The following is a 23,695-nucleotide window of genomic DNA, read 5'->3' on the forward strand; positions in this document are numbered from 1 at the left end:
AGGACAAGGAACTGATTCCTGGTTGCAGTCAAAAGCTCTCACTTTTGCAAATTTACAAAGCTTTCCAAACCAGGTGAATGCTTTGCCAGGACCCTGTCCCAGTCCCCTGTCCCAGGCCCTAAAACTGAGTCTGGAAGACTGAGATTTGGATATAATATCAGCACAGACCCAGAGCAGGACAGGTCAAGGTCATGGCCTCCAGGGGTGAGGACCTCAGGAGGAGCTCTGGCTTTCAGGTGAACAAAAATTATGGAGGCAGGGGAACAGGAATGGGGCAGGGCAGGGTGAGGGGTTAGTTTCGGTGAATAGTACTATTTCGCAAATATTTTGTTAATTAAGATAAATTTAAATTTTTAAATTAACAAATAAATTGAAATGATTGTAGATTCACACACAGTGGTAAAATTAATAGAAGCCTCTTGTGCACAGTGAAGGGACAGGTGGGGGCAGGGGATTCCAAATTGCTTTAAGAAGTTGGATACTCTCCTGAAACAGGATAACACAGCAAAGGAAAGGGAAGGAATTCAGAATAAATTCTCGATTTCTACCTCAGCTGAAGAAAAATTCTCTAAAAATGTCGACTTTTGCTGCATTTGAGTTGAAGGTTCAGATTTGAAAGCCCAGATCTTTCTGTCACTAAAACAGGGCAGGGCCTGGTTTGGGGACCCTCTCACCTACCGGCTAACACTTGTGGACCACAGAACCAGTATTCCGAACATCCCCATGCGTGAGCACGTCAAGCCTTTTCCATAGCAGGTGACACAGGTCACACTCAGACACATTCAGATTCCATTACGATTTCACAAATCAGCTTAAGATTTTTTTAACTTTACTTTTTCTTCTATCGTGACTATTTTTCAATCAGATCACAAAGTACTAAAACCGATGCAAAATGTTTAATCCTTTAAAAGTGGCTGTGACTTCTGGCTGCCAGCCGGTCTTCCCAGAGACCAGGGATGTTGGTGGTCCAGCAGTGCTTCTTTCCGGCTTTTGGGTCCCCTGGGTCTTATTTGACAGAAGGCCACCCTCCTGCTGTCCTTTGGAGGAGTCACTGCCCTTCCTGCCCTGCTCCCCGGGCTCCTCACCAATTAATCCCTCCTCCTGTGACAGGTGGCTTCAAGCCTTCCCTTTGAAGTGGAGAGTCTCTTTCCTCCCCCACCACTTGAAAGCCATGGGTTCAAGGGCACATCCCTCCGGGTTGCTCTGGAGTTTATTCCTTGGGTCTTGCCCTTCCCCCACAACCAGTGCCCACTGAGCAGGAGCCTCTGGTCCCCAGCTTCAAGAGCAGTTGTGGGGCTTTGTTTGTTTCCTTCAAGATTTTCCAATTACATTCCCCAAGACCTTCCTATCTCCAAGTGCACAGCACCTGCCCCTGCATCACGACACCCAGGGATCCACCCACCGGTAGGCAGGCCTGGGTTCTTACTAGAACTGGGAAACCCAGGCCTTCTAATATGCAGGACAGCCCACAGGGGAGTCCAGCCAAAAGCCACAGAGAATGAAGATTCCAACTTTGTCTCTGGTACTTCATAAGGCTGATGCTTAAATATAATTCCACAGAAATTGAGGTTATCCCAGGAGGGAGGAAAGGACCATCAAATACCTGCTTGGCCTGTTCTATTACCTGAATTACAATCACTGATCTTTTGTGACACAGAAGCCATAGGTCAAATCCAAGGTCTTACTGCAAATCAGGGGGCTTTTTCTCCCAGGAATATGAGACTGGCCTCTTAGCTCCGAAGAACACCACTAAAGCATCCTGTATCAAGAATTAGCAAGAATAACGACCAACACCTCTGCCTTGCATTTACTTCCATCCATTTAATTTAATATGTCTATTTTTCAGCTCTGGGATCCAAAAACTCATATTGTACATTTTTTTTTCCACGGCAAGGAAAAGAGTGAAGCTTGTCTCATATATATATTTTTGCTTTATTTTTGTTTTCTAAAATTAAAAATCCAATGTCCAGATCCTGATTATTTAAAAGCAAGCCAACTCACTTCCGCTGTGTAAATGGGTCCCTGAAGCAATTTCCCAGGGGGGCCCAGAGTTCCTAAAATGAATCCAATCTGAAGGAGCCTGGAGGAGGGGGTGGGGAGGAAAAGGAGAACTAGCATTTGAAGAGATGTGGCCCTCACTTTTTCTCTGTCCACAATCCAGCCATCCATGGTCCACTTGAACTTGTCTCCTCATTGAAGGGGATGCCAGAGAAGGCTTGGATCTCACTGAAGCTAAGAAAAAGGGGTGGTGTCCCAGCAGCAGGTTGAGTGTCATTGAGGTGAGTTTGGGGTGCTACGAAAGTGATTTCCTTTTGAAACAGACAATCACAGCCACAGTGATATGGAGAGTCTGTCATTTAACTCAGTAGATAAAAATGGGAATTTCACAGGTAAGAGGGAGAGAATAATTCAAGAAAAACGTATACATTTGCTAGCTTTTTACTTTGCCAAGAAAGGATTTTTTTAAAAAACAACTTTCAACCATCACTTTATCACAAGGATACTTTAACTCATAGAGAGAGAGAGAGAGAGAGAGAGAGAAAGAGAGAGAGAAACCCTCACAGTACAGAACAGCCCTTTAACTGACAGCTTCTAACCTTCCTGGAACGCCTCCTGGTGTGAGGAGCCCTGTTTTGGCGATATGGGTCCCCTCCTTTGGTCGTGCATGGGACCCCTTGCTGGCATCCACATCTTCCTTCACAAATGATCAGTGGGGCGGCTCAGACTTCAGTTTTCTGCTGGGAATGTTTCCAATAAAAGGACATGAGAGTGAATCAACTCCTTTGGAAGTCATGGAGAAGGAGGAGGAGGAGGAAAAGGAAGGGTGGGAAGGGGAAGGGGAAGGAGAAGAAGAAGAGAGGGAGGGGAGGGGGAGGAGGAGGAGGAAGAAGAAGAAAAGAAGGAGGAGGAGGAGGAGGAGGAGAAGGAGAAGAAGCAGCTAGTGACAAAAATGCTGTTGGCACCACTAAACCAAGGGGAACCACCTCCTAAGTGTGGCCCTCCATGCTCTCATTAAGTCTTGGGATCCCATCTCCAGGGTGAGAGACACTTTGGCCCAAAGAGTATTGGGTGCTGCCCGCTGGATTTGTCATCCTGCAAATGCTCCTGGAAGACCCAGGAAGGCATCCCTAGATCTGGGCCTATCCACAGTGCTTTGCTGTTCCATGGACAGCCAGCTAATTGGTTGGCTTTGGTCAGCTCTAAACAGACCTACAGAGTGGAGAAGGAAGACACTCGTTCTGATAAAGATGCCCACGCCTTGGCTTTGTGGACTTTGTCCCAGGTCAAGGGTTACTTGTTGCCATTCAGAAGCAATTTATAAGGGTGTGGAAGCCTTTGAAGAGGATGTGACCATGACCCTGGTTTCATACTGTGATCACCTTGGATTTTCTTTGCACACCTTCCCAGATATCACTACCCTCCAACGTGTGTTCTAGCAGTGAGGAAGGAGGGGGCCTCCTGGGAGCCTTGAGGGCACGGCGAGAATAGAGTTCCCTCATTCCATCTGAGGACACACATGATGTCAGCCTCTGGGGATAAAACAGGAAACTCACACCAAGAAAAAAAATACATGGATGTGAACCTCTGACTTCAAAAAGGGGCCAAGGAGGTGAACAGATAGTTTGAAAAAGACAGAAGGACTAAATACAATAAATAGAAGGATATTCAACACCCCTGATAATTTTTAAAATATAAAATTAATACAATGAAATGCATTTTTAGTGTATCAAATTGGCACAAAAAATGATAATAGAGTCTGGGGAACCTGGCACTCTTATACCCCACAGGAAGAAATAAAAGCAATTGAAGTGTCCCTGAGGATCAGTTTTGTCACACAGTCAAGTCCCCAAAATACCAATATCCTCGATTCAGTTACTCCACATGTATGAATGTATTCTGGGAAATAAGGAAGAATGTTCCTAGGTTAGGCTATCACTGAACATGCAACAGCAGCAAATTGTTTATTTGTCATTCGCTATGGTATTTCTAAGAGACAGAATCGTGTAGTCATATTAATTGTTGACGTGGAAAGTTCAAACACATGGTTAAGTTTTAAAGGGGTTGGCAACAGTAAACACACTTTTCAAAAATTTATACAGTTCCTTCAAAAACTCTTTCTAGGCAAAAAAGATACGTACATCAAAGATCAAGAACTACTTTACAGAAGGGGTTTTCTACTTTTATAAAATTTTTTGGAGTGATGAGGTTGGAGAATTGGGTCACCATAAACAAGTAAATTATTGAGAAAACTATAAAATGATATTGTTATAGAAGAGAATCAAAGTCGGGAGATTTTGTACTGAGGTGTAAATTACTAGAAAGAGAAGGTCATGAGAGGTCTCCATGGAGGGAAGTAGCTAGTGCAAAAGCCCTGAGGCAGGAGCAGGCTTTAGGTGGCATGGTAGATGTAGTTGGGCCACATAGCTAAAGCGGTGTGAGGGGGTGGAATGGTGGATGCAGTCAGAAAGCACATCATACAGAGCTTGGTAAACCAGGTTAAGGCAGAAGACAGAAAGTAGAGGTCTCCAACGGGAGACAGGACTTCACTAGCATTTCTACACTTCACTCTGGTTGCTGTGTGAAAGAATGGATTTGCAAACACAAGAATGGAGGCAGACATCAATCATAGAGCTGCTGTGGTCCAGGCAAGACTTGTAGGTGACTGTGAGAGAGGGATAAAAAGGACACAGTCAAGATTCTGTTTGGAGTTAGTATCAACAGTATTGTCTACCAGATTGATGACTCTGAAGGTTTCCTCTGCTTTCTTCCTGTTCCCCACAAATGCTTCCAACTCAGTCACGTTCCTTCCCTGTGAAAGTATGCAATGGTTCGTCTTGTCAACTTCATTGGACTGAGAAGCATCTAGGAGATTAGTAAACACACTTCTATAAGGGCATATCCCAAAAGGATTGACTAAGGAGGACAGCCCTCCTTAAATGTGGGTGGCACTATCCCATAGACTAAGGGCCCTGGATGGAATAAAAAGGGGAAAGGAGAAAGGCTTTTAAATGCTATAAACAGAGCTTAGGGGTGAGTCTGTTGGGAGCCCAGAAGCGTGGAATGCCAATGGGAAAGCAGATGAACAGGACTTGATCATGAGGTTTCAGATGGGAACAAGGTCTCTACCAGGAATTAACTAGAAGCTATTCATGTTACAACCTCAAAAGGTACTTGTCTGCTTTTTGTCCATGACCTGAGACTTTGTGGGAGGCCAAGTTTTAAGATGACTAATTAACCTAGTGGAGGAAATTTCAGGGAAGCATTTGGGCTATAACATAGTTTTTGCTGGCTGCTTTTATAGCCAGCCTAACAATGAGGGTTGTGAGCAAAACACAGAATGGGAAGGTTTTAGAAACTTTCAATTTGACCAGAAAAGGAGTGCTTTTAAAGTTGGAGCCAAAAAATAGTTTCTGCTGGGTATTGAGGGGGTGGGGGGGAGAGGGAGGGGGTGGAGTGGGTGGTAAGGGAGGGGGTGGGGGCAGGGGGGAGAAATGACCCAAGCCTTGTATGCACATATGAATAATAAAAGAAAAATAAATAAATAAAGTTGGAGCCAAGGGAAATGTGATCATGAGGCTGGAGGTGGCATTTATTTCTTTTGTTCTTTTTTTTTTTTTTGGTGGTACTGGGGTTTGAACTCAGGGCCTCATGCTTGCTAGGCAGCATGAGTGGTTCTACCACTTGAGCCACCCCACCAGCTGAGGAAGTAGCATCTATAAAATACCAAACGTGCAGGAAGGGAAGGAGCTCAGTGAATAACTGCAAAACAAAACCTAAATTAATCCTGCCTGCAGATGAAGAAATTGGCAGGCCCTGGTGGCCCTCCCCACCCCAGCCGCCATGGAGGGAATACACAAGCCAGCTGTCTCCAAGGTCTCTACATTGTCAGGGATCGGCACCTGTTGATGCTGTTGTAGGACTGGAGGGTGTGCTCACTGACCACATCCCAGCTGTCCTGCAGCTGTGCTTGCAGCTATCCTCATGACTACACAGCCAGCAAGTCACACAGCCAAAGCCTCGTAGAAAAGCCCACTTTCTGTCATCCTATTCTGTTGGATAGGACGGTGAAGACCTGTGTTGTTTTCTTTATTCCTATGGCTGGCGATTGACTGAGTGAACAAACAAAAACCACAAAACCAAACGTCATTTTGCCTTGATAATGGTCCTTACCATGAGGTAGCAGGTGGTGAGGGTTATGGCTGTTCCAATTGGTGCTTGGTTGGACCACCACCCACCCCTTCCCTTTCAAGTCTCCACTCCTGGTTTTCAAGTCTCTGTGATGAACAATTATCATTTCTGTCACTTGATGCTCCTCCATTCCCACTTCTGCAGAGCATGTGATCTTCCATCAGCCTCAGCGTCATCCTGGATCATGCTTTCTATAACATCATGACACAATTACTGGACTCCTCCAGTTTGTCTTCTGCCTCTCACCTCTGCATTAGTCTACTGAAAGTGAAGCTCCACTTACCTTATCCCTGGCTTCACAGTCTTCAATGGCTCCCTCTTGCTCACTCTGCAGCCAATGTACCTTGTGACATAACCCTAGGTCATAAATGTATTTAATATACTTGGTGCCTTGCCATCATTTTGGGACCTGACATAAACTTCTTGAAACTCAGTTGTACCGCATTGCCTTTGGTCTAGTTAAAACTTCCCCTCAGCCTGGTGGCATGGCTCAAGTGGTAGAGCACCTGCCTAGCAAGCACAATGCCCTGAGTTCAAACTCCTATACTACCAAAAAAAGAAAGAAAGAAAAACCTTCCCCTCCTCATGTGGCTTTTTCCATATGGCCTGCATATCCCTCGTTCCACTGACCCCCAAACCCAACATATCCCACATCTGCTGGTCAATGTCAGAGTCACGCAAATAAGACCCCTGCCCTTACAGCTGTTTCTTTACTAGCCAGCACAGTGGAAAAGGCTAAGGGCTAATACGGACCCTCTCTTTCTCCCTCTCTCTCCCTTCCTTCCTCCTCCCTCTTCATCCTCCATCTCTCCTCTCTCTCTTTTCTTCTTTCTCTCTCTTTCTCCCTCCTCCTCCTTCCTGATCCTCTCTCTTCCCCTCCCCTTCTCTCTCTCTCCTTCCCTTCATCCTCTCTCCTAACTTCCTTAGAATCTCTATGACACATTTCTTCTGTCCCATGTATTTTAAGTTCACCTCTCACTGGGTCTCACCTGAACCACACACTTGAACTTGATGTTCCCCTGTCAGGGCTCTCCTAGACTGGCTGTCTTGGCTTATGGCCACTCCTTATAGACAGACCTCAAGACCAGAGTAGAAAGAAACCATAACAATCAACCCCCCCAGACACACACACACCTCCCTTCTGCACAGTCTGCTTCCTCTGCAGTACTCACATTGCATCTAGTCTTACTTGTTATTGAACTTGCCCACCTTCTGTGGCTCCATAGGTTCATGCTAGTGACCCCTGCCTGGTGCCCTTCCTGCTCCCCCATCCACACACTAAAATCAAATCCTTCCACCTATACCCACCTCAAAGGACATCTCTTCCATAAAGAATTTCCTAATCCTTCAGAGCAGCAATACCTCCTCCCGCCCTGACAGCCGGTGTCAAGTCCCGTCTGTCCACAGGGCTTCTGAGCAGCAGTCTAGTTGGAAGTGAAAGCCAGGAGACCGGCGATCACCGAAGTGCCCTGTTTTACTAGAATGATGTGGGGGAAGGACTGATAGCTGAGCTGCTGAGGTGCCCCACCCCCAATCACTTCCCAGAGTGACTTACTCTTTTTTGCCAACTGGACTACAGGCACCTAAGGACAGAGGTATATTTCCCAATTGGCACCTGCTACCAGGTTCCAACATGAAGTAAGTGCTTGACAAAAAAAACCCTCTGGGACACACCTACCTTCCTGGAGAATACTGCAGCCTCCACCCCAAGCCAGGCAAGGAAGCTCCAACACCTGTTGCCTCCTGTTGTCTCACTAGAGCCAAGGGTGACACAGTTGGCCCATCCCTTTCCACAAGGGTTCCTGACCTTCTCAAAGCTGCCCTTTTACTTCTGAACCTGAATCACCCAGAAAAATCCAGTGGGCAGGGCACCCAATCCAGAGAGAAAACCTACAGCGCTAATTCAGTGGAAATTGTTTTGTCAACCTAAGGAAGAAATCCTTAATCCACTGCACTTTGAATCCAGTTTCTGAGGGGGCATTCTTGCCAGGCTGGTGCCACCACTCATTTGCAACAGACAGAATCAACTAATTGTTCCACACCTGGTAGCACCACAACAGCTGGGTGTGGTGTGCATCCCACAGCGGAGCCTCAGCCAGCCACCAGCTGCCTGTCCCATAAGGATCACCACCACAGACTCTTCTCTGCCACCTAAGGCTCGTCCAATACCAACGGCTTCCGCAAGTGACATCCCGAAGGATCTGGCCACTCTGCGGCTAGCACACATCCCTCTCTAAAAGGCAGAAAGGGAAAGAGAGGCCAAGGAGGGTCCTGTTTTCCTCTACAAATGTGAGCCAGATTTTAACTTCTCCCTTGGCAACTCTGCACATCAGACAAGAGAAAAGCTAATACAGATATTAGTATTGTACAGCCTTAAACATCTATTTTCTCACCCTTGTTTGGTACTGATCTCATTTTTTTAAACTTTTGAACCCAGGGTTAGCTATTTCCTGTTCATGTTCTTTAGGAATTCAGGTTCTTTGAAGTTAAAGAAAGGCAAGGATTCCCATATCAGGAATATTTCTAGATTGTTGGTTGTAGGCAAGTACAATTGTCAATTTGGACCTTAAACACACCCCATGGCCTCATTTAAATCCAAGGGCTCCTGCATATATTTCAACTGCCTGAGCATAGCTCTAATTTAATCAAGTACCTAATAAGTAGCATTAATATTTCTTGTCCTCCACAGGAGTCTGCACTCATCCAGGTAAGTGGCTCTTAGCCACCTCCACAGCCCCACGATTAAGTCTTGTCTGTCTTCATCTAGGAACTGGACTATTTGTCCCCCAAGGTGGGAAAACTCTGCAGGTTACTTTCCAAAGGCTACTTTTGAAAAAGAGATATTTCCACTTAGATTTCTTGAAAATGCCAGGCAATTGGGAAGAGCTATAAGAAAGCTATGAATGGTGGTCATTCAGAGACCATTGTAGTGCCTATTACCAGCCAGGCACGGCCCCCAGTGAGTGCTGGTGATGCAATGATGGTCCTCCTGGCCACTGCAGTGTGACGGGAGAGGCAGACATTTTAGGAAGAGTAACCCTAATGAGCACAGAAGGACTCACTGAGATCTGAGTTGAGAAGCAAGGCAAGGAATCCATATTGGGGCAGGCTTCCCTAAGGAGATGTTGGCTGAAATGTTAGGGCTCACACACACACACACACACACAATTTCTAGTACAACTCTTGTATTTATAGACAAGGAAACTGAGGCCCAACAGAGCTAAAAGACTTGTCCAAGACCAGGGCTAATTATAGAAACCAGCCATCCGAAATATCCAATCCCTTTCTGCTAAATCACATGGATTTTATTTATATCTCAGTTATGGATTATCCAAATACACTTGGCCAACAAAATGCAGGATATTGAATTAAAACCACATCCCGCTAAGACCACAAGTATCAATAACGATTGTGTTTTAATATGGATGCTACCTTTTCATTTGGTAAATCCAAAGGGTTCTCATTACATCAAAATTCAAGCCAGTCTGCTCAGTAAAAACGGGAAGGTCGTCACCCCGTCTACAATGTATTGGCAACGGTCTCTAACTGTGCAGTGCTAATTCGGGCGTGAGCTGTGTCTCCAGGCTGACTTCACGTCCCAGCTGGGATTTCCAGATCTGCCCATGGCAGTGGGGTGGCTCTTTTGCTGCGTCACAGCAAGGGTCCTTCCCGGGGTTCGTGAGACTCCCTGGGGGATTGACCCTGGGGTATGTGGCAGTGTTCCCTTCGGTGTGTGCATGCTGCAGGATGAAACATTCTTTTGAAAGACAGGTGAGATTTCACTGGCAACCGGTGCGCGTGCATGGAAAAGTGCAGAGCGAGGACCGGCGGGAACCGCGGCGGAGCGCACTGTGACCGAAGGTTACCTCGTGCGCCCGGCTGCGCTGGGGAGGGCGTGCCGTACCCTCTTCTTTTTACTCTAGACACTCCGGGGTAGTGTAACAGTGCACGCAAGGATGTATTCGTACATTACGCGTGTAATACATACGTATTCTTCCCACACACACACCGAAGATCCTTAAACAAAAGTAAAATCTCGATAGAACAAAGGTGCGTCTTGGCCGAGCGCTTTGGATGTAACCACCTTCTCCAAAACCCTTTACCATCGCGGACAGAAGGTGGAAAATGTGTACTCCATTTATCCCTGCCGGGGTGGTAGGGCGAATTAGAAAGTTGGGGCGCCCATGGGTAGGGGGGTGCCGCTTGCACCCCCTCTATCCCGAGCGAGTAGGGAAAGTCTGGACTTTCTGGCACCCCATCACCCACCCCACTGGGGCTGATAGGCGAGGGTGGGGCGGTCGCGGGGCGGAGCATTCGCAGCCCGCACCCCACCTCCTCCGCCAGCCCCGCCCGCGCTCGCCCCCCGCCCGCCCGCCCGCCCGCTCCCCTCGGCGCGCAAAAGAGCCTGGCGACGCCGTTGCTCGCTCAGCGGTGGCGGGCGGGGGCCGGGTGACGGAGGGGGCTGGCCCGGGCCACCCCACTCCGCAGTTGTCTCCGAAGCGCGGGCTGCGCCGCCCGAGCCTCTGGGCCGGGGAAGCACTGGCCGATCGCTCCCGGGCCGGCTCCTCCAGCGCTCGCGGCATGCAGCCCGGGAGCCCGCGGCGCGCCCCGGGCCGCTACTGAGCCGGCCGGGGCTGCAGGGGACAAGCGCCACCCGAGTCCCTCCCACCTCGCCAGAGGTGGGACAGACGAGCGAAGACTCCCTGGACCCCCTCTTCGCCCGCGGCCCCGCCAGCGCCACCCCCCGCGGGCTGCAGAGGCTCATGCAGCCGCCAAGGTAAGCGCGGGCCAGCGCCGGGCGCACCCGGCTCCGACATGACATCCCCAAGGCGCCGCCGACACTTGCCGGGGCCACCGCACTCATTTGGTTCCCTTCAGACCCGCGTCTCATCTTGCCCAATCTGGAGCTTCGCCCCGCCTGGATCGCCTTAGCTTTTGGCGGCAGGAAAGTTTTTGTGGTTTGGTGGTTCTTTCTTTTTTTTTTGTTTTGTTTTTTTTTTTTTCCCTTTCCCCTAAAATGCTGTCCTCCCGGCAGCAGGCATTGGCGCGTGGCAGGGCAGCCCAGGCGCACGTCCCATCCCCTGTGTATCGCGCGGGGTGACCTCTTTCTGGAGGGGCCACCGAGCCTCAGACGCAGCTGGCTATCCGGCTGTCCCCACCGCGGACCCCCAGTGGCCCCTTATCGCCCAGTCGCCCCACCTCCGGCTCCGCGAAACCTCAAAAAGAGCGCCTACCCCGGGGTGGGGCGCAGGCGCTGGGCACCAGCCAGGCAGGCGCAGGTCCAAGGGACCCTGACCTGGGAGCGCCAGTGCGCGGGAAGGTGCGGGACTTGCGTGGGATTCCGCGAAGTCCCCGCGTTGCTAAGTGGACAGGAGCGCACGACCAGGACCCAGCGCCTGGCTTTTGCGCCCACAGCGGCTCGTTCCGGGGTATAAACTGGGGAAGGAGGACAGGTGTATTTAGGGAGAGTGCCCGTGTTGAAGGACGCTTGGATGCAACTCTGGATTGCGTCCTATTAATGTAATTGCATTAGATTTGCTCGGAGGTGGAATCAATTTCCCCAAAGTGGGATTTTAATGGAAGCCTGTGAGCTGCTATTACGTGGTGTGGTTTCGGAAGGCGTTGGATTGTATTTATTTTATAAATTGGGTGTCTTGCGGACGGCTCAGGGAACGCAGCGCCATCTAGCGGGACCCGTGAGCTGTGCCTTCTTTTTTAGGCAGCAAAGTTGGGTGTTCGCAAAGTAGCAGACTTAGGCCAGGCGGGAGCTGGCCATCGTGTCCCAAAAAGACGAGTTCTCGGTGGCCCGGCCATCCCGCGGAGCGGCAGCGCCCCGGCGCCCTGAACGCAGGATTGCGGGTTATACTGGGTGGCAGGCTGGCACCTCAAGGACCCGCCATCACCTTCTCCATCTGGGTTTAGTACCTTCCAGCAAAAAACATAAGGTAAACTGTTACCTGTCTTAGACGATGCCTCTTTTCGCAGGCATTCATCGCAGAGATCTGGAAAGTCTGGGCCAGGACCTTGCTCTTCTCCTGTGCATCACAGATAGGTGGTGTCCTAAGGTGGATTTTAAGTCCTGGCCACTAGGAAGAAAAATGGGCTGTGCTCTGAAAGGTAGCTGAAGGAGAATTGGGAAGAGCCTTGTACCACTCCGTATAGGAAAGGTATAATGTACCCCAAAGTGTGGGGGGGTTGTACATTCGTGGGGGGCGTGCTTACTGCTCCAATACCACAGCACATGACAAGCAAACCCCCTTTACTGGGACATAATCTCCAATTCACAACTGCTAGAAGTTAACTCTGCTAAATGGCACCCAGCGCAGACAAAGGCTGTGGGTGGGGCACCCACATATCTAGGCGGGCTCCACATTGTCTGTGATGAGTTTTTGCTGCCACCTTCCAGGCCAGATGAAATTAGCAGGGAGCTGGGTTCCTCGGAGGGAGAACCCTTTGCCCCCCTGGAATCCTCTGGGCTATGGTGGTAGTTGGAGGGAAGGGGGGGCACACCTTCCTTTGCTCAAGAGCCCTGCTTGGGTCATTTCCCCTCCCAGGTGACCGTCAGGTGTTTGCACTCTGAAAACACAATGTAGTGTGTGGCTTGTCTGCCCACCCCACCCCCACCATTCTATCTCAAACCATTTCTCTGCTTGCAGGTATTTATTTAATAGCCAGACTTGTGACAAAAGGAGTCTTAAAGTGGCTTGGCCTTTTAGCCAAGGAGGGCACCTCCTACTTGAGCTAGGAAATGTCTCTCTCTCCTCCCAAACGTCTTCAAGGCAGGACTACTGCCTGCCAGGGTTATCCCTTGTGTGAGGCCAAATACAAGAACTCCCAGGCAAGCAAGTGCAAGATCAAAGGACAAGGCAGACATCCCTGACTCTGGGACAGGGGTGTCCAAGCCCCCCTCACAGAGATGTTCAGATGCTCCCTGCTTCCAGGAAGCAGGTGGGCACAGGTGCAGATGAGAATTATAAGAAACGAAGGCAGGGTAATCAGAATCTGTTAATTCTATGAAATGAAATGGGCACTACCCAGTAAAGGTAATTGTTCAAATAACTTAATTGTCTGCGGTGTTCCTCTGGGGCTCCTTGGGAGAATGGCTTTGCTTTTTCAAATAATGCTCATTGTTTAGTCATTCAACAAACTTAACTGAATCTAAATTTAAGTTGAAGAAAGGAGGCTCCAGGCTTTCTCACCTATCTGGTGTTGGGGTTTGAACACTTGCTAGGTAGTTGAGTCAAAACCTCAGCTCTTTGTGCCTTAGATTATTGTTTGTATAGTATACTTTTTCCCCAGGACTATGCCTGTTGGCATAGCCAAAATTATAAGCTTGCACCTTTTTTTCTTATTTTGACAACTGACAGCTCAATTTCAGCCTCCCTTCTCTGAGCAATAGATAAAAAAATCAAGGACTGCCTGTCCCAAGTATGCATTCCTGTCAGGAGCCATCAGTTTCCTTGGTCACAAATGGATTTCTCCGTAGGGAATACCCAGTTTCTTTAATCAGTTCTGCCCTATAAGTACACAATTCTGTGACTCACATTCAAATCCAGGGATCAGAAGGCAAGGATGCCTGGCGAGGTGAAAAACGTCATGATTTTAAGGGCAGGAAGAAGAAATTTTGAAATTTGAGCAGAAACTGACAAAATAAAGACAAATATCTTTCATAGTTTCATTTAAAACATGTTTAAGTCACTACGAATCTGTGGACCTAAGGTTGCACTAGCCAATATCAAATTGTAGGAATTATAATTTAGAATTTTTCATATTTAAGTTTATAATTATATTAAATTTGAAATATTATAATTGTAAAAGAATGTACCTACCCAACTTACCAGATTACTACAAAAGTGGAGCAAGGGTAGCTTATGCTGAGAATAACTGCAGACTGCATAATTGCTGGCTGGATGATTTACTTCTCATTTTTCAACTGCTTATTTATGTTCTTTCTTTTTTATTTTTTTTTTTTGGCAGTACTGGGATTTGAACTCAGGACTTTATGCTTGCTAGGCAGTCACTTTACCACCTGAGCTGTGCCTCCACCCTTCATTGTGTATTGAAAGCAATGCTACCAGATGCAGAATTGTAAGAAGTCAAGTTATTGCATTAGCCAGAGTCTTAAGATCAGGCAAAAACTGGAAAACAAAAACGTTCTGTCAACTATCCGGTAAGACAAGGCCAGTTCCCAGAGATCCTGTGGCCTCCGTGTGCCAAAGCCGAGGTCAGCAGATAGAAGTAAAAGTCTTCTCAAATGAGTTGACTTGAGTCTCATTAGGGCATTTTAATTGTGACTTCTCCTTGTTTGTTTGTTTTCATGGACTCTCAGACCCCCGAGTTCTTTTATTCTTTCTTTTACCCCTTGTACTACTGGGGTTTGAACTCGGAGCCAGGGCTAGTCAAGTGCTCTACCACTCGATCGATCCACACCTCCAGCCCTTTTTTGCTTCAGTTATTTTTTAAATAGGATCTCACCATCTTAAATAGGATCTGGGATCATGATCCTCCTACTTCAACCTCTCAAGTAGCTGGTCTTACAGGCATGCACCACTACACCCAGCCAGATCTTAAGTTGTTTACAGCACTTCACTCTAGCTGACAACAATTTGTCCTGCTCCCTGGTCATGCTCTATGTTTTGTCCTCCCTGGAAAGCAGACATATTCTGCTGACCCTCAGTGAGAGTTTCAGCACCATAGTTTTATTTTTAGCCTATGGTCTTCTAAAAAAATGCAAACAATGCCTCATCTTCCATAGGCGTTTGGGAGAATTTCTTCTTTGATGATGCCTTGCAACAAGACTCGTGATGGCTCCTAAATGTTTGTCACTTTGTATGTATCCTGAGTCGCAATGCACACATTCTGCTATGGAACTCACCCTCCCCTTAGACCTTCACACGCATCCCAGCTGACTGTACCATGGTGTGTGGCTCTCCCCTCCCTCTCATCCATCTATAAACTACAAGATCGAATGGTGTGGACTGATTTCAGCAGCTTTGGTTCTGTCTATCAAGGTTTGTACACCTGCAGGGACACCATTTACCTGTTTAAATGCTGCTTCCCGAAGCTCTGCTGGGTGAACACCAGGCCATCTTACTGACTGCGGAATTAGCTTCCAGCCCACTTTTTCAGCCCTGACAGTGCCAGCCTGAAAAACAGACTATTTTTACAAGAACCCAGTGGACAGTTGCAGCCACGCAAGGCTTTCTCTGGTTATCACAAGAGAACACAGAAATGCAAAACTTCATTCACAGAATCGTGAAAATTACAGGGTGTCCTCAAAATAATTAGTACCTTGAAAAGAATAATAATAGGAAGTTTAGGTGGATAATGCGCTTTCATGCACATTTAATTTAATATTCTTTATGGGGAGGAGGTAGAATATAAATAATAAATGGATTTTTTAATGCAATAGCGTTTTTGAAGGTGGCTTTCATTTACATGAGGAAGACAAAACAGAAAGAGCCGCATTGCTTAGAGGCAGGCTCACCTAGGGATGTTTTAAGATTCACTGTGACCTCTCCTTCCAGGGTCAGTCCTGTTGATAACTCCACATGGCTAGTTTTGGGCCAGCACATTCTTGAGAGTTTAATTTATTGTTTTTTCCCTTCAGGTTTATTTTGTTTTTTAAAGGCAGGGTCTTGATGTGTAGCCCAAGCTGGCCTGGAACTCATGCCTCCACCTCCCAAATCCTGGAACTACAGGGTTCCACCACCACGCCTGCCTGAGTTGAAGTTATTTTGTTACACGTCAGTCAGTACCACTAAAATAATTTCAGACTTGAGAATACTGATTTCAAAAATCTGAATCTGAAATGAGCCCCCCCATACAGGATCAAGTATGGCCAACTAATCCTGAGGGCTTGACCTTCATGAATGGATTAATCCACTGACAGATTCAAAATTTGAGGGCATTATTGAGAGGTAGTGGAAGAGTTGGGAGATGGGGCCTCGCTGGAGGAAGCAGAGCACTGGGGGCATGTCTTTGAAAGATGTATTTTGTCCTCTGTATGTTTCCTGTCTGCCAGGAGGTCAGTAGCCTCTGCCACATCTACCACCACCCGCCATGTTGTCGTGGGCTTCCCCAGTCCCAGAAACCACATAGCCCAGGACCATGGACTGAAACCTCTGAAACTGTGAGCCAAAACAGGTGCTTCCTCCCTTAAAGTAGTTTTCCTTAGATATTTACCATAGTGACAGAACACTGACTAACGCACTGTCCATCTGGAGATCACATGGCAAAAAAAAAAATAAATAAAGATAAATGCCCCCTCCTTGGCTTTTTTTGTGTGCGAGTATGTATGCGTGTGTGTTTTGGTGGGACTGGGGTTTGAACTCATGGCTTCACTCTTGCAAAGCAGGCACCCTGCCTCTTGAGCCACACCTGCAGTTCATTTTGCACTAGTTGTTTTAGAGATGGGGTCTCAAGGACTATTTGGCCGGGCTGGCCTCGAACCTCCATCCTCCCCATCTCAGCCTTCCATGTAGCTAGGATTACAGGCGTGAGCCACCTGTGCCGGGCTTCCCTCCCCTCCCCCCAGGAGCTCCCCAACTCCAAGAGTGTGATTCCTTCTTACGGAAGTGGTTGCTATTGGCAGGTCTACTGACTTGGGCTCAGTTAAGGAACATACTGACCCTGGAGCCTGAATTTAGAGTGGACAAGAGCAAGACAAACCCATGTCAAGCTGGAGCAGTGGTCCTCCCTTTCTGGGCCAACAGCCAGTCTTCAAGGGCGGAGAAGCCCATCTGTCTTAAAATCTGAGGCATCCTCTGAGTGCCATGGGGACTAAAGAGAGTGAGAAGAATTGATGCTGTAGATAGACTCACTCACACCTTTAGCTGTTATATAACTAATCTGTCATTCAGAACACTATTAAGCCTAGGAACACTTGACAAAAAAAAATACCACTTCACTGGGCTGGAGGCAGGGCCCAAGCAATAGAGTGCCTGCCTAATAAGCATGAAGCTCTGAGTTCAAATCTCAGTACTGCCAAAAAAAATAAAATAAAATAACTTAAAAATCTATTTCAACATCCTAAATTGAGGCTGGGGGAGATTGTTAAGGGAATATTCCTTTTCTTTCTTTCTTTCTTTCTTTCTTTCTTTCTTTCTTTCTTTTTTTACTACTAGGGTTTGAACTCAGGGCCTTCACCTTGAGCCACTCCGCCAGACCTATTTTTGTGAAGGGATTTTTTCGAGATAGGGTCTCATGAACTATTTGACTGGAGCTGGCTTGGAACCGCGATCTTCCTGATCTCTGCCTCCTGAGTAGGTAGGATTACAGGCGTGAGCCACCAGTGCCTGGCTGAATATTCCTTTTCTTAAAACATTTTTATCTATTTGTTAGTGTCTGGAAAACAGTATTTCTCCATACATGCTTATTTCCATCTGTCCTTATACAGATGGGACGTGTTTCTGGGCTGACAGAAAAAGAGAAACTGGTTTGTTGAGAAAGACACTGAACTTTGTATTGAAAGACCTGGGTTTGTACCCGTGGTGACCTTGAGCAAGTCACTGAGTCTCAGTCTCATCTATGAAATGGAGATGGCTGTGTCCTTTGCATAGTTAAAAGGATTTTACAGTGACCTGGGGGAGGGGCTGTTTCTTACAATGAGTATAAATGATAATGCACCTAGAACCCCTCCACCCCAGAAGTCAAGGCTAGCTAGGGGTCCTGTAAGAATTTTTCAGATTCCACCCACCCCCATTTCCCACACATGCAAAGGTCTAATAGAGTCTATGATATAAAACTAACATTCTTTCCAATCCTTCCTCTAGGCCAGACGTCTGCTCTAAGTGGGTTATGACTGGATGAAACTCATCAATCTGTGAGGGGATGTAAGAATGTCCCCATTTCACAGATGAAATAACTGAGATCTAGAATGTCATCTCAGCCAGCATGCTCTATTGCCTCTCTAACGCAAAGGAAAGTTTCTCCACCTCAGACAAAATTAAGAACAAAAACAATGGCTGTAGAGAAAAGTGTCCCATGGAGTGACACATTTGATCTTTCTGGATTGGTCTTTTTCCCCACCTCCCATCAGCTGGGGCTCTTCTCTGTCTCAGCTCTGCATTAGCGTTCTAAACAATTTTCAATTTGATGAATAACTGGGTTATCTGTTCCTATTGCTAAGTGTCTGTGGTATTTGCACTTGGCCTCAAATTGTTCATTAATCCAAACAGTCCAGTCTTCTGCTGATTGAGAGAAAGACACAGACTCACTTTCAAGTTCACACAGTTGCCATGTGGTGGATAAATGCTTCCAAGCCAGTTCTTCTCCCAGGAACTTACTGGAACAGGGAGAGGTAAACACTGTGTGGTCACTCTCCATTCGGGAGCCTAGCATATCGTGTGTGTACCCGAGCGCTGCTCTAAAACAGGAGGGTTGCTACATGTGTTAAGGTGTGGCTTTGGGTGTGTCGTGGGGGATGATTTCAGATTTTCATGCTGACACTAAAACACAAAAGTGTCACTCTTCCAATGACATTTCCTGCTTGTTCAGCAATATTTCCACTTGGGGAATGCAGAAGTGTTACAGAAGAGACCCTAGGATGGCTCCTGGGAGTCAGCTCTGGACAAGGACGAGCACTTGCAGAGCCGACACGAGTTCTTGCACCTGTAGAAATGGGACTGTGCTGCTCAGAGACTCCAAGGACCGCCAGGCCACGATTCTGCAGGCGGAAGAGCTGAGGCCTAGAGATAGGACAGGGTGTGGTTAGGCCGCACAGCTGGAAGTAGAGCCATCCCAAAGCCCAGGTCTCTCTCTTTCCCCAATTCACTGCCGTGTCTGGAACATTTTCTATCTCAACACTGATAATTACACAATTTATAAGCTCCTGCTTTTATACTGGCCTTTGTAGGAGGAAGAGTTCGCAAGCTTGTAGACCACTGGGTAGGTGCAATCTATTGTCTTAGACTCAAGAGGTAAGTAGAGGAGAGGCCTTCATTATGAAACTCCAGTTACACACCAGGTCATAATCCCAGGAGAAAGAAATGGGAGAAATACTGAAAGAAGAAATATGGCTGATTCAGGAGCTTACTGAGGATCTTGAAAGTCAAGATGGACAGGTGTGAAAAGATGGAAGGACAGGCCTAAATCCAAACAGCCTGGAAACTCAACCCCAGAGTCTGCTGGCCACTCATGGGGAAGCCCCAACCCAGTCCAGACTGAAGCTGGGCAGTCCTGGCTTCAGCAGAGCAAAAAAGATGAGCTTGTGTCCTTCCCTGGGGTTGACAGGGGGAGCGAATCCTGACAGAGTCCCATGCTTGGGAAGCAGCTGCTGAGCTTATCAGAGGTGACACGGCAGCCAGAGTCACCTGGACCTGCCAAATCCACTCTGTCACCAAGGCAGTGGTGACTCAGGCAGGTTACTTAGCTGCTGCAGTGTAAGCCTGGCTAAGTGTGAACTGATTCTGAAAGACAAGGGACAGAATATGTGAGTTTAAAGTGAAAACTGAAGTGCGGGAAGAGCGAAGGGTGTGGCTGTTTGAAGACACTCAGCGTCCCTCCCTGGACTAGTTTATATTTCTCTCTGTCCGTGTGCACAGTGGTCTCAGCTCTTCTCTGCCTCCATAGCTCCTGGGCAGTGGAGGGCTTCATGCCATCATTTAGCTGAGAGACAAAATAGAGTAAGTGTTATGCACTGGGAAGGGAGCAGCAGAAGGTTGCTAACAGTTTCTGGCAAAATTACTAATAGGATAGAATAGACAGGAAGATAGATAGATAGATAGAAATAGATAATTGATAAATAGATGATTGATAGTTTGAGGATGATGATAGATGATAGGCAGATAGATAGATAATAAATAGATGATTGATAGCTACATGACCGATAAATAGATACACAATAGATGAATAGATGGATAGATAGGTACTAGCTGATTGATACATAGATGATAGAGAAGTAGACAATTGATAAATAGGTAGATGATTGATAGCTAGGTGATAGGTAAATAGATAATAAATAATTGATAGATACACACTAGATGAATGGAAGGATGGATAGATAGGTAATAGATGATAGATAGATAATTGATAGGTGATTGATAGCTGGATGATAGGTAGATGGATGATAGGTAGATAGATAATAAATAGATGAGTGATAGCTAGATGGTCAGTAGATAGACAGTAGATGGATGGATAGATAGGTACTAGATGATAGATAATAGATGATTGATGGACTGATGGATGGACAGACGATGGACAGACAGACAGATTTTATATGTGCTTATATGCACATGGAATTATCTAGAAAGATTCACATGAAACTACTAAGAGTCACTACCTCCAGGGAGAGTCATTTAATAGAAAATTGATTTTTTAACATGTGCCTATTTCAGTTTTTAACAAATATTTTGGTGTTACATCAAAAGGAACTAAAAGCCCAGAAAATTTGTTCTCCTATATTTTCTTTCCTTAGAAATCCCTTTTCTGGCCAGGCACCGATGGCTCACGCCTACAATCCTAGCTACTTGGGAGGCTGAGATGGGGGGAATCACAGTTTGAAGCCAGCCCAGGCAAATTGTTTTCCAGACCCCCATCATCACAGCAAAATGAACAGGAGGTGTGGCTCAAGCTGTAGAGCACCTGCTTTGCAAGCACAAAGCCCTGAGTTCAAACCCCAGTCCCACCAAAATCTGGTATCACACATTTAAAGACAGGTACAAGAACAACTCAAATCTGCTAGTGTGTCTTAAATCCACACAAAAGAATTCAAATAGAAGATTTCTAAAGAGAGCTATTGGAAAATTTGAAACACATTTAAGGGAAATGTGTTTCAAAAACAAAACAAAAAAAGTTAAAATGTCAGAGGAAAATCTACCTGGTTTAGTTGCGGCGAAGAAGGCTTCCTTGAGACGAGGGAGCGAGGATCAAAGCGATGGAAGGATGTGCATATTTGGAAAGAAAGGATGTCCACCACAAAAGCTGACACAGTTATGGGCCATATAGGATCCCAGGAACACACCATAAGATTCTGAAATCAACACTACTGGAGGTGGAACCAAGAACCCAGAGCCTGGTCCGCTCTAGGCCATCGCTCTGCGCTGAGCTACCTCCCCAGCCCTGAGGAAATCCTTAACAGCAATGGCAGCAGGACTGGAAAAGGCTTTGGAAGCAGAGCAGGAGACACCCTCTCCTAAACTGTCATGAGAACAAACACGGCAAAGAAGTTCTAAGGCCATCTCTCCCCGGGACCACCTGCGGGGAAGAAGGTGGTGATATTGAAGGGTGCCCGAATGTGCAAATGTCCTGTTTACACATGACACCTGTGTACACACTGTGCCTCCTGCCCACAAAGAGAAGGCGGGAGGGGTCACCTTTAATGACCACTTTATATACTAAAAAGTCCTACAGCTAAGCACACTTTAAAATCCCAATTAGCTGATGAAGTATAACACATTCTAGAAAGAAAACATGAACTTGGACCATTTAACAGAGGAAGTAGAAGCACACCTGGAGACAAGGGAGACATCTAGGCATGAATTATGTTCAGACTTTCAAAATTCCTCTGGACAGAGTTACACCTAAAGGTCACTTACAATCTCAAGCCGCTCTAGAATGTGAGGGTGGGGAGACAGGAAACAAAAAATAAGACAAACGAGTACTTTCTTGGATAAAGAATTATAAACAGTGGGCTCCCCCAGGATTTCTTGAGCATCCACACTTAGTTTAAATTTATAAGATTATCTGAAGGAGAGAAAGGTCAGTTGCTTCCAGACCAGCAGGGGAAATCAAGGAAATGGTGTGATTAATTGCAGGACAAGCTTAGCAAGAAAATTCACATGACGCTTTTGCAGGCACAAGCTTAAATGAAGGCATTTAGGATAACATAATCCAAATTGCAAGAGAATAGACTCTGTGCTGTCTGTTTATAGCCACAAAATAGGATCGTGGGGATATTTGCAAAATGTTTGTTTGCTAAAGCCCACGCTTTATGAAATTTAAACCTAGCCAAAAATAGTGCTCTACTCAGGCTATCCCCAGATGTGGTTATTTTATTCCCTTTCCCTACAGAAAAGTGTCTCAGAGCTATAGAAGGATGGGCATGTAATCACCCAGACAGCTTCGTTCACAAGAGGCTGGACTGCTTTCTTCCTTATGGGCTTTTGTGTAGAAAGATGAAACCAGACAGGTGACACGACGACAGTCTATAAAACCATGAAGCTTGTGGAGGGCGTGAACAAAGGCTGGTTCATCAAATCTGAGATGGCCAGGCCCCAGGGTAGCCCTTGAAGTTTGAAAGAGGAATTGAGGGATAAATTAAAAAGAAGAATTGATTCCTACTCAGAGTTTTAAGGTGAAGCAATTCGGTTCTTGAGGACACGGTCTAAGCAAAATTTTTTCAAAGGGGAGTGAAGAAGGGAGAATGCTTGAGAAATTTTTACCAAATTCATAAAGGAACAATGGGTCAAGAGCCAGTGACAGCACATCCCTGCATTCTGAAGTTGACAAAAAATACCTGGGACCAACTGGGCACTGGTGGCTTACACCTGTAATTCTAGCTATTTGGGAGGCTAAGGTGGGGAGGATAGAGGTTCGAGGCCAGTCTAGGCAAATAGTTCTTGAGAATCCATCTCCAAAGAACCAAAATGGACTGGAGGTGTGGCTCAAGTGCAAAGCCCTGAGTTCAAGCCCCAATCACACACACACACACACACACACACACACAAAATATATTTACATATATATATATATATATATTATCCAGACATCTGCATCTGTTAGTATATGTGAGAGAAAATCAGAACTAGTCTCAACCAAATGAGGAACTTCAGCAGTTGCTACGTGTGCAACAGAGACTGTCATAGCTCAAAGGAGCCAACCAGGACCTGCAAGAGGATGTCACATGCTAAAGAGTGGCTTAGGGAGTGGTAGCCCTGAAAATCTCCATCAGCACCCCCTGAAGTTCACCAGATAAAATTCAACTTAAGTAAAAAGAGCACGCCAGCTTTGCAAACACAGCCTTAGCTCCCAGGACTGGGAAACGCTTGCCTTCCCACCAGAACTCGTCCAGTGTTGGAATCAGAGACCAGAAATGGAGGTTCGCTATAATAACAGTCTCAGGAAAGATTCTGATTGGTCCAGCCTGTGTCACGTGCCAGTTCCTGCTTTGCTGAAAGTGATGGTTAGCTGTGGGTTTCACCTTGACGTTAAGCCCAAGAGGAGACTGACTCACCTGGGTCTCTGTGCGTCCAGAGTTGGTGGAAGAAGGACATGGGGGGCTCCAGTGTACCAGAACTTACAAACCTGTAGACTCCCCTGCAAATTAGCGCCTGGAAAGCTCATTTAAAAAGTGCCAGTGTAGGGCTGGAGTCTTAGCCCAAGTCATAGAGTGCCTGCCTAGCAAGTGTAAAGCCCTGAGTTCAAATCTCAGTACTGCAAAATAATAACGATTAATAGTAATAATCTCCAGGCTGTGCCCCTAGAGACTCCAAGTCAGCTGCTTAGGATGGAGCTGAGGTATGTGGGATATTTTTACACACACACCCTCCGCACTGCAATGCTCTCC

At 46.6% G+C, this 23,695-nt stretch overlaps 1 protein-coding gene across 2 annotated transcripts in view; it reads left to right on the plus strand.

Annotated features, from left to right (window-relative positions):
• Positions 1 to 10,606: 10,606 nt before the first annotated feature.
• The window catches only part of Rgma (repulsive guidance molecule BMP co-receptor a), a 42,732-nt gene continuing 29,643 nt past the window's right edge, over positions 10,607 to 23,695 (plus strand). The window contains exon 1 of one of the 2 annotated variants that reach the window (XM_074061622.1): positions 10,607 to 10,966. In XM_074061622.1, the coding sequence (XP_073917723.1) occupies positions 10,953 to 10,966 (14 nt within the window). In that variant the 5' untranslated portion in view covers positions 10,607 to 10,952. The remainder of the gene's footprint in view (positions 10,967 to 23,695) is intronic. The other variant, XM_074061623.1, reaches the window with a different exon arrangement.

Source organism: Castor canadensis, chromosome 19 (assembly GCF_047511655.1).
Source record: "Castor canadensis chromosome 19, mCasCan1.hap1v2, whole genome shotgun sequence".
Classification (NCBI taxonomy): Eukaryota; Metazoa; Chordata; class Mammalia; order Rodentia; family Castoridae; genus Castor; species Castor canadensis.